Source organism: Apium graveolens, chromosome 4 (assembly GCF_009905375.1).
Source record: "Apium graveolens cultivar Ventura chromosome 4, ASM990537v1, whole genome shotgun sequence".
NCBI classification, from domain to species: domain Eukaryota; kingdom Viridiplantae; phylum Streptophyta; class Magnoliopsida; order Apiales; family Apiaceae; genus Apium; species Apium graveolens.
This window is the reverse complement of record NC_133650.1, coordinates 19,793,052-19,804,228: the sequence shown is the minus strand read 5'-3', so window position 1 is coordinate 19,804,228 and position 11,177 is coordinate 19,793,052. Positions and strand designations below refer to the sequence as shown.

General features: G+C 36.5%; 2 protein-coding genes across 2 annotated transcripts; one reads left to right on the top strand and one right to left on the bottom strand.

Annotated features, from left to right (window-relative positions):
• Positions 1-688: 688 nt before the first annotated feature.
• Positions 689-7,645, top strand: LOC141717873 (KH domain-containing protein At4g18375-like). Its single transcript, XM_074520095.1, has 8 exons — positions 689-857; positions 1,379-2,076; positions 3,583-4,056; positions 4,219-4,464; positions 4,563-4,775; positions 6,156-6,211; positions 6,349-6,439; positions 6,804-7,645. The coding sequence occupies exons 2-8, from the start codon at positions 1,441-1,443 to the stop codon at positions 7,320-7,322; spliced, it is 2,235 nt and encodes a 744-aa protein (XP_074376196.1). The 5' UTR covers positions 689-857; positions 1,379-1,440; the 3' UTR covers positions 7,323-7,645.
• An 804-nt stretch (positions 7,646-8,449) lies between these two features.
• Positions 8,450-10,458, bottom strand: LOC141717872 (3-ketoacyl-CoA synthase 5-like). The gene has a single exon (XM_074520094.1). It carries the CDS (start codon positions 10,256-10,258, stop codon positions 8,774-8,776), a length of 1,485 nt encoding a protein of 494 aa, XP_074376195.1. The 5' UTR covers positions 10,259-10,458; the 3' UTR covers positions 8,450-8,773.
• Between the last annotated feature and the right edge of the window lie 719 nt (positions 10,459-11,177).

The following is an 11,177-nucleotide window of genomic DNA, read 5'->3' as shown; positions in this document are numbered from 1 at the left end:
GGTTCAGATCACAACAGTTATATATTATTTTATACTATTTAGTATTAACTAGAATTATACTCATTCAAATTAAAATTCTCATAATAAGGCTATAATTTTATAATAAATAATTTTAATGTTGATTAATTTTTAATAAAAATATATTAAAGTAGACAAGTAAATATTATTTAATATTACATTCAATTATTCTCAATTATTAACCTAAACCTCTAACACTGTTATTTATTGTATCAAATCGACAAAGTACCAAATGTTTATTATTATACATCTTATAATATATAATATAGTTTATAAAAATGTATTAAAAATATCACTATATTTAAATTTAATATAAAAATCGATTTTTATCCTGCCTTTTAAAAAACCCAAAATTTTATGAGAGCCGAGCCTCAGGATTGTTCGAGTTTTCATTCCGGCTAAATTTCAAGAAAAAAAGAGAGACTAGTTTACGATTCTTGAGCCGAGTCAAATCAAGCCGAATTTTTTCCGAATCAAACATTTCCCATTTTTTTGGGATATAAGTCGGGTTTCGATTTTTTTGAAAGTATATAGTACTAGGGATTAGGAGTTCTATTGAAGTTAGTGAAATTAATTAACAAAAAGAAGCGGAGTAAAGAAATACTTTAGCAAAAAAACACAGAAATAGAGGACCAATAAAGTTGACAGAAAATGGGGTAAATCTTGGAAACGGGTTTGAATTCAAAACAATTAGGCCCAGTAATGCAAAACTTTGCAGGCCCATCCAAACCCAAGCATAAACAACCAAACCATCGTGAAAGACGAGCCCTAATTTCCCTCTTTCTTGCTCCGACGATCGATGCGTTGCTTCTAAACCCCTGTCCTGAATTACATTCACGGTGAGTATTTAAATACTTTAATTCTCTCTTAATTTATTTTCATTTATTTTTGTTAGTATTTTTGGCAACTTCAAACCTAATTTCTGCAATTTAAATAATCCTCAATTTGATATTTAATTTTATAGTTTCTGTTTGATTAAATTGTCTAATTAGATATAAATTTTGAAATGCTGTAGAGTAAATTAGTTACAATACTAATTGTAATCACTGTCAATTTAGTTTCAATTGTTACTGAGCTGTTTTGTTACGGATTTACGTGATTGTGTTGATTACACGTCACGAGAGAATTGCGGTAGGTATGTTTTTAATTTTGATGCTTTTTCGAAGCTTTTTGAGCTTTCATTAGTTAAAATGTTCTTAACGATAGACAGGATAGTGGTGAGATATGGATGATGCAGTTGAGGAATGTATTTGTGACGAAATTGATTATGAAAATACGGTTGTAGAAGAATGGAAGTTTTATTGTTATGTAAAATTTGTCGACTTCAGGTTAACATAGTTTGTTTATGATGTTATGGCAGTTGTTTCATCAGCAAGTTTGTTCCTTTTTCGATATTTGTGATTTATTATAAGTTCTGGCGGCATGGAAGGGATCAAACGATCATTTTTCAAGAAACAGTCTGCTACTCAGTTTAAAAGAAAGGGAGGTCCTCGGAAAGAAGTACGGAGTAATTCAAGCCGTGAGCAATCTTCAAAAGGTTCTGGTTCTTCGGAAACAGTGTATCGAATACTCTGTCATTCCAGGAAGATTGGTAGCGTTATTGGAAAAGGAGGTAGCATAGTTAAAACCCTGAGGGAAGAGACCCAAGCAAAGATTACGGTTGCTGACTCTGTTTCGGGTTCGGACGAGAGGGTAATAAAGATATCTAGTCCTTCTGACAAAATCCCAGGTAAGCATAATGTAGAAAGCAATGACGAAGAGATGGCAGCGGAGGGAATGGATGAGCTTATGGTGCCTCATTGTGCCGCCCAATTTGCTCTTTTGAAAGTTCATGATAGGATAATTGAGGAAGATATTGTCGGTGGGTCAGACACCGAGGCTGGTAATGGTAATGTGGTGACTGCACGGCTCCTCGTGCCGAATAATGTGGTTGGATGTCTTTTAGGCAAGAAAGGAGATGTCATACAGAGATTAAGAAGTGAGACAACTGCAAACATTAGAGTACTTCCTGCTGATCATCTTCCCATCTGTGCAATGGATACGGATGAATTGGTGCAGGTAATCATTCTACAAGATAGAAATTGAATGTTTTATTTAACTACTTTACTGTTTGTGTGTGTATATACTTTTTATGAAATTTTGTTTGTTAATCTACTTTCCATAGATTTAAAAGTTAGTATGTACGCAGATTGTTCCTATTTAACTCATCTACCAAAAGACCATAATCACTATCTGAATCCTTCGAAATCCTTTTACCTCCTGTTCTGTTGTCAGTGTTAGTTTTTTAGATCTGTTGACGTAGCTGATGAAACTTTTACACTTTATTATAATTAAAGGAAAAAAATTATATAGCTGAAAGCAGTTTCCGAGAGCCAGTGTTTGCACTAGCAATGTAGTGTGTAGCCATCATTGATTGTCGTTGAAAGTAGCAGCCATACGTTGCATTATGTCGTTAATGGACACATTGTTAAGGGCACGCAATTAAGCGCTTCACGCATAGGCGCAAGGTGTGCGATTTAAAAAATTGTAATTTGATGCAATTTTAAAATTGGCATAAAATCGTTGATGAGTTAAAAATACCCATGAAACGGCCCATCCACCTCAAATGCAATTCATGGGACTTCTTCTTCAACTCTAATAGATGAAGATCATGAAGAGGAAGATCAAGAATTTGAGTGGCCGGAGATTGAGCTAAAACTGCTGAACTTTTGATTGTTGAACGTTATTGATTGATATGTCACGCGTATTGACATTTATATTATGTTATATTTGTTGTATTATGTTTGAAAGTTAAGACTTTGCCGTGTATTATTTTCTTGTTAAAAAAGGTGCAGTTTATTGGTAAAAAAGCGCACTTCTAGTGGCGCTCCGCGGGTCTCACTTCAAAACTGGGTCTTGTGCTTTAAAAATGTGTGCAGTAAACAACACTGAATGTACAGTGCAGAACCTACATTCTCTGCTGTTACTGCTATGAGAAATCCCAGATTCCCTTTTGCAGGACGGTTGGGGTGGGTTTTTCAAATTTATCACCATCTCTCTTGGACCAAAAGATAATTTTACACGTAATTAATATTTCTTACTTCAATTTTTTTGAGAGAGAGAGAGTCTATATCTGTTATAGTCAATAGAGTTTATCTGATTGATATGGTTTAAATTTTGTTTGTGCATGGAGGCGGTTCATCACATGACATTGTTTGTTTTGAAGTTTTTAGTCCCAACCTCGAGTATGTTACTGTGGGACTGTTAATAAGCTCCAAAGCTTGGTATGTAGTAGCTAATATTTAGGCAAATCTAGAACCAAATATGTCGTCTATGTTGGGCTTAAGTATGCTCTCCATTTTTCTTTATAACATTCACCGTAGTCTATATCCACCGTCAGTTTCCTGGTGATATGTGTATGTATATGTATATGTATAGAGAGAGCGGCTTTGTTTATTTAACTTGACAGATTTCAGAAATAGCTCATGATTTCCATTTTGAAAAAAAAATTGTTGTTTTTTTGTTAGTTAGAAACATAGATAAATATGGAAAGCAAAATCCTTACGTTGGTGAGACACCTTTCAGATATCGGGCAATCCAGCCGTGGCAAGGAAAGCTCTCTATGTAGTGTCCACTTTGTTGCATCAGAATCCACGTAAGGATCAACCTCCTACAGGTTTTCCTATGCCACATGGAAATTCTGGTTTTCATACCCCTCGCCATCCGACCGGAACGATCCTTTCTCATGGAAATCCTACTATGTCTCAGCGAAATGCTAGTTTTCATAGAGACCCGCCAATACATTGGATGGGGGGATATGAAGGCGAGCGTTCCAGGTTTGGACCGGGAGGTTTTGATGATATTCCGGGTGGATATGGTGAAGAAGTCCCTACCGATTTTGCCATGAAAATTTTGTGCTCAGCTGCAAAAATTGGAGGTGTGATTGGCAAAGGAGGCTCTAATGTCAAACAAGTAAAGATGGATACAGGAGCTAGCATTCATGTTGAGGATGTGTCAGCAGAGTCGGATGAACGTGTTATTCGTGTGTCTTCAACTGAGGTCAGCTGTTTCCAGTTTCATTCTTACTCAGATTATTGAATTGGCGCTTCTCCATTTGGTTAGAAGCATCTGTCCTTCATGCTTCCTTTGGCAATTAGCGGTTGTTACCTATGTATAAGTAATAAAATTAGTGCATATAAACTTTATTAATGACTTTTTCAGGCCCCATGGAATCCAAGATCTCAAACCATTGATGCAATTCTTCTACTTCAAGATAAAACAAGTGAATTATCTGACAAAGGAACTATTATTACTAGACTCCTTGTTCCTAGTAGTAAGGTGGGTTGTATCCTTGGACAAGGAGGTCATGTGATCAATGAGATGCGAAGAAGAACGCAAGCTGACATCCGTGTTTATTCAAAGGAGGATAAACCAAAGTGTGCCGCTGATGATGAAGAGCTTGTTCAGGTGATGTCACTTCGCAAAATTTTGGAACTATAAATTGTTTTGTTGCATGATGTACTCATTTTATATCTACTAGAACTTATTCACTTTTTCTGTCTCAGATATCGGGAAACTTTTCTGTTGCTAAAGACGCATTAACAGAGATTTCATCAAGACTTAGAGCGAGATGTCTGCGAGATGCAAAAGTTGTAGGTGAACCAGCTCCAATTTCACCGAATGCAGGATATGGTTATCCAGGAAAATTACATGGTGGCCTCCCACCAGGCTCTAGTTCCAGAGGATTTGATAGTCCCAGCGCATACAATCATTTTAAGGTACATATTTATTCTTCTTCCGGTCCATGTATTCTATTGGTTATAGTGATTGTTTTTCTTTATTAGCTATTGATGGCCCATAAAAATTCGGGTCCAACAAATCCAGATTAAAGCAGGAAGCCAAAATGTTATTGGTTTCTATCTTTTGGTATGAAGAAAGTTTATTTTGTGCTTTTGAGACTATTTTATGATGATCCTACAGTCTAGAACCAGACACTCACCTTTCAATATTTGTAAATTGACGTTAGTCTACTATAGCTTTAGCTTATGACCAACCCAAACCTGTACTTCTTCTAGTTGTGACGTGCACCTGTTTATATCTTTATATTACATAATTACATTATCATTTTTCTTTGTAGGAAATAAGTATATCTTTTGTAAGAAATAGATTAATTATGACATCCCTTAAATTAAATTGATAAGTTGCTTTTAAGATACGAATCCAACTTGTCAGTTTTTTGTACATATAGCCTTCCAGTGGAATCTGTGAAATGTCTGCACATTATTGTTGCAAAAAACACTAGTAGTAAGCTAATTATATGTATAGAAGTCAATAGGATTGCAAATGAAAATCTTGTTTACCCCTAATCCTCACACAAAACTGTTTAGGTCTTTCCCATCCTAGTCAACCCACTTAATTTGGCATGTTTAGCAAGAAATTTAAACATTGATCGGAGCTACAATGTGCTATCTCCATAACTTGGGTTTGCTTGTAGCCTACCTCATCTTATTGGATAAGTATGACGTTGAATTTATTTTTTTTGAGTAAAATATGGTGCTGAGTTAAGTGTGCTTAATGTGCATGAAAAGTACTGTTTTTTTGTTGGCTATAGGCAAGAAAGAGTAGTTTAATTTGGTCTATTGTTTTTCCTCTGTAAATTATTTAGCTTTGGCTTTCACTTTTAGTAGGTGACAATGATTGATTCATTGTGGAACTAAAGCCTTTGGGTGATTCCAATAAGTTCATATTTCCTGAAAGCATGTGTTCTGGTAAAGCGCGTTGAATGCCTGGTTGTTGCCATGGTACTTTTCATTAGGGACTGTTGATCTTGGACCTAGTGTATTGCTCACATATGCAGTTCTACTCTTCACTTTGTTATCTTGGTGAATTAATTACTGTAATACAGTTGATGTGCCTGCCTGTTCTGTGCTATGACTAGTTACAAATCACTATAGTGGAGCTCCAGTCAATTAAGTATTCTTGTATAATACGGAAAATTAGTTTATTTGCTTTTATAATTCTTTATTAGTGGATTACCTAAGTGTTTACTTTATGTTATCAGATTTCTTTCTTTTCTTCTCTCCTATGATTTGGTTAATTTAATTTGTTAATATGGCACCTTCTGTACCCCTGAATCGTTTGTGGACACTATTCTGAAGGGTCGTGCGCGTGAATATGAACATTCAAGTTATCCGATTCATCCAAGTGCTACCAGGTATAATCAGATTTTAGATTGTACATTATATCAATGTGTATAATCAGATTTTAGATTGTACATTATATCAATGTTTTAGCTGTTCATTTTCTGGGTTGAAACCAGTCACAGAAGATATTAATCTTATTCTGTTGTAGTTATCAAGATGCTGGCAGAGGTATGGAGCTTAAGATGCCAAACAATGCCATGGGTTCTGTTATGCACACCGGAAGAAGCGACACAAGTAATGTGAGTGCCTATTTCATTTCTGTTACCAGATTAAATAGAATTATGTTGGATTGTCAGCTTATACTGTTACATACTATTATCCCAGCAGCGAAAAACGTAGGTTTTGAATATGAATGACTATACTTTCATGTCAAGCGTTAATAGTTCCTGAAAGTCTTAATATAGTACTACCAACTAGGATTTAAAACAGGAGCTTGGCGGCATTGAAACAGGTGACCTATTTAACTGAGACTGTAACTGGAAGAAATCATCAATCGCGCAACACTGACAGTCTTAAAATTTAAATGGGAACAGTCTTTAATCTACAGGCTATAAAATCTCGACTTTCAAATTGATTATTTTTATTTATCTGTTTAATGTTCAGATTGCTGGAGCAAGGGTGAGGCACCAAGACGTTATGTCTTCTAGTTCGGAAAGTTTTATAAATAGCCGTTCTTGTATGCATAACAGTTTCATTGCTTCTGGTGGTCCGAGTAATAATCCTCAACAAAACTCCTATCGGGACTTTAATGTCCATGGTCAAAACTACAATCCTCAACACCGCTCATACTTGGATTTGAACGATCGTGATCAATACAACCCACGTGCTCAGCATGGATCCTATTCCGAGCTTGGTGCTCAAGATCAATACAAGCATCCTCAGCATGTTTCTCACGAGCATGGATCATATTCAGATTTTGGTGCTCAGGATCAATACAAAAATCCTCAGCCTGCTTATCATGATTTGAATTCTCGGCCACCTACCTACCCAATTAACAGTGCCTCACAACATCCGTACCATAATGTTACACAGCAGCAGGCCACTTACCAAAACTATCAAAGTGTTGGCACCCCTCAAGCCCCATACCATAACATCAGTGCACCAGATTCTTACCAATATTAACATAGTTCTTGTACCATAATTTGTTTTAGGTAATGAATTTTGTTCTGACCTTTTCGCTTATTTATCAGATACATCAAAGATTTCGAGTTTTCTAGTTGTATTAGGAACATTCTAGATCCGCGATTGCCCTGCCCTCACTTTCCCTACTTTTTCCCATTTCTCGACCAGAAGAGCAAGAAATTGAAGAACTGTTGTATGTGGTTCCCTGAAAATGGTAGGATGGATTCTATAGTATCTGTATCTGTACTATCTATCCCATCTTTTGCTGTTTAAAAAATTATGTTGGAACCCTGCTTGTAAAATGATTTAATTTTGAACTGCTCCTTTGAATTCTCTTTTCACAAAGACTCGAACTTGATGTAGTTAAAAATGCAATAAGAAAATGACTTAGAGACTGGAACGCAAGGCAAAGATGTTGCACAAACTTGGACACGTGCTTCATACTTTATAGGGCACGCATCTGTATAATTTAAATGTATTCATTTTGCGTAGTGTAACCTTATTACTCAAATACTAAAGAGTACCGAGTTTGATTAGAGATTATCACCAGGTCACCTGCAAAACATTGTACCCCTGGCCTGGCTGAACTTTGCGGGTCCTTGCAATCAGTTTTGATAGTAGAGGAACTGGAAGAGCATGGTATGCTGACTCTCGGCTGATCTTATAAGAATAGAATAGATATTTTTTTTCTTATTGGGCTGCGATCCTCATAAAATACTTGTCATGTTTAACAAACACTTTATCTGTCGTTAGATTAAACAATGTTAGTTTAGAATTTAAATAATGGGAGGCAAGGATACTTACCACTGAAATCGAGTGTGGCAGTGTAGTAAGTATCCTTGCCTCACATATTACCGGCCGCAAGTTAAATTTTTTAATTTTAATCTTGAATGTCCGGTGTTAAATCTATCTGCAGATAAGGTGTTTGCTGTAATGTCCTGTAATGTCCAGGCAAGTGTTTGTCAAGGATCGCAACCCTTTGTTATTACTGGTCGTCTTGAAAGTTAAGTGTATTATTTAAATTTAGTCCAAAACTTTTAAGATCATGTTAATGCCATTGATTTTGGGGGTATTGTTCCATTGATGCCAGGCTCCAGGCTATCAGTTTCTTAACTTAAGTTGACGTATTATCATAAATCTTTGCTTTTTATTCCATCCACCCATCTCAGCTAACTACTTGATACACGTTGTACAACTAGGCGCAAGATCCTCTGGTATGTTATTTGAAGTTGGCTAGAGTTTTGCTTTAAAATCTACAAATTCAACTTCTGTGTTCCACCTCAATTGAGTTCTAATATCTACTTATGTAGCACACAAACCTTTAAACATGTTTATGAACGTGAAACAACAAAATGAAAAACTGTATGTTCAACGTAACAGGACTAACAACAATTATGTATGAGATTCGATATTCGAGATACGAGCACTTCAGAATTGATTTAGGTGATCAGTTACAGCTTCGCGATTTCTGGAATGTGAACCGGATACCTTTCAATACAATCATTCCACGCTCCATCTGTTGTGGTTTTTACAGTGCGATTGCATTTCCAAACCGCACTGTTACACTTGAACCCACTCCCGAATGCAATCTGCCACACCCTGTCACCTTTCTTCATCCTGCCTTTCGCTTCTATGTAACTCAGTTCATACCAAAGCGACGATGAAGACGTGTTACCAAATCGATGCAGTGTCATTCGAGAAGCTTCCACATGCTCTGCAGATAGCTGAAGATTCTTCTGTAGTTCATCAATCACAGCGCGTCCACCAGCATGTATACAGAAGTGTTCAAAGGCTTGTTTGAAATCAGGAATGTATGGCTTCCATTTTAGATTAAATATCTTTCTTCCAATAAGCGAGAAGAGAAAAAGTAGTTGCTCTGATGCAGGAAGAACTAGGGGTCCAAGAGTTGTTATGTTTGATTTCAGAGCTCCAGCTGCAATTGCCATTAGGTCTTTCGACAAGCTGATCCCTACTTTGCCTTGTGGATCTTCTTCTTCGTAAACACACCTGTAGGCCTTGTCGTCGCCTCCTAGATGTGTTCGGACTACATGTACTAATCTGTACTTGGCTCGTGCACCATCACGCCTTTTGTTTGATAAAAAAATAGCCGCACTGCCCATTCTGAACAGGCAGTTTGGAAGAAGCATGGCACGCTCTTTGCCTTGGTAATAATTAGGAGTAATTATTTCAGTACTGATTACGACTGCGTTTGAATTCGGATGCGTTTGTAGCAAGTCTCTGGCTAAATCAATGGATATCAATCCAGCACTACATCCCATACCAGACAAATTGAAGCTTCTTATGTTACTTCGCAACTTGTATTTATTCACAATCATTGCCGAAAGGGATGGAGTAGGAGAAAATAAACTGCAATTAACGATGAGAATGTCGATGTCTTTAGGCCTTAGGCCTGTCTTTTGAAACAAAGAATCCATGGCAGAGAAGATAACGAGCTCTGCTTCGAGTCTAGAGGCTTCCATAGTGGGATTAGGAGGGATGAGATGGATTGCTGGTGGCAATGAAGTTTGTTCACCAAGTCCTGCACGTTCTATAATACGCATTTGGAATTCTACTGCTTTCGGATTGTCTTTAAGGTTGATTTTGGAATGTTCCATAAAGGTGGAGAAGGGGACTTGTAACTCGACCGAAGGTTTGTAACAAGCATAGTCTACGAGGTAGACGGAACGAGGTTTGGACATGAAGTAGAGTGTGGAGAAGAAAATGATGAGGAAAGTGAAGGTAAGGAGTTGAAAGAGATTTAAGTGATCAAGGGAATGAGATATTGTGGTGATGATATCGGTATAGCCGGTTCGAAAGATTTGAAGAGTAATCGAAGCCATGATTGGAATGAGAATGATTTTGAGAATGTGGTTGACAAAGTATTGAAACCCAAGCTTCAAGTACTTGAGCTTTACTGAGTTGGAAGAATTCGACATTTTCGATGATCCAAAGAGAAAGATGGCAAGTTTATTGCAGAAAATGTTGTTGTATTTTGTTTAGAGGTGGAGGACACGGAACTACAAGGGAAGTTGAGGGATTATAAAGGCTTCAACCAGAAGGGATGATTGGTGGGAAAATGCAATGAATGAAATGCAGATGAGAAGAGTTAATGATCCCAGGCTCTGTTAGCTGGATTTCATCTTATTTTTCTTCATTAATCCCTCCCATCCCTTTTAATTTATAGTGTTGTTTTATTAATCGTCTCACCAATTTAAACTAGTGGGCCTATTTGCGACCTAATGATTATGGTTAGTAAAATAATTGATCATATCTCAACAATAATTTAATCACAACATAAACAAAGGTAGGTTTCTTTTGTCATATATTCAAGATTAAATTTATGTTTACAAGTTAAGTGAAGTTGAATTCTAACTCAAGCTGTCAAATTCAACTCAATAGTAATTAGTACTTTCCATTTGAATTTTCCAATCGAGTTTGAATTTTTGACTTGTGGTAGAATGCTAATATAAATTAATAGAGACCGGTCTCTTGAAAATAATATGAGAGCTCAGTCTCTTGCGAAAGACTCACGTTCGACTTTATGTTACCGCCAATATTCTCACAGTTTATTATATAAATAGAAAAGATTTTTATGTCTCACACATGATCGCCTGTACTCCACTTTTCGATTCAAAAATGGGCTCTTGAGTGTAAACATAGTTAAAATATTAATATAAGATCCTGGTAAGTATGTTCACATTTGTTGGAATTTCATAAAATCCGACTTGATTCAGTTGAATCACAACCAAGAATTTTTGTGGTATCAATGTGGAAGTGGTGGTTACATTTGTTAATGCTTATGCATGGACCCTGCAACAATATTTGAATCAATCAACACAAGTACTGAAGCACCAG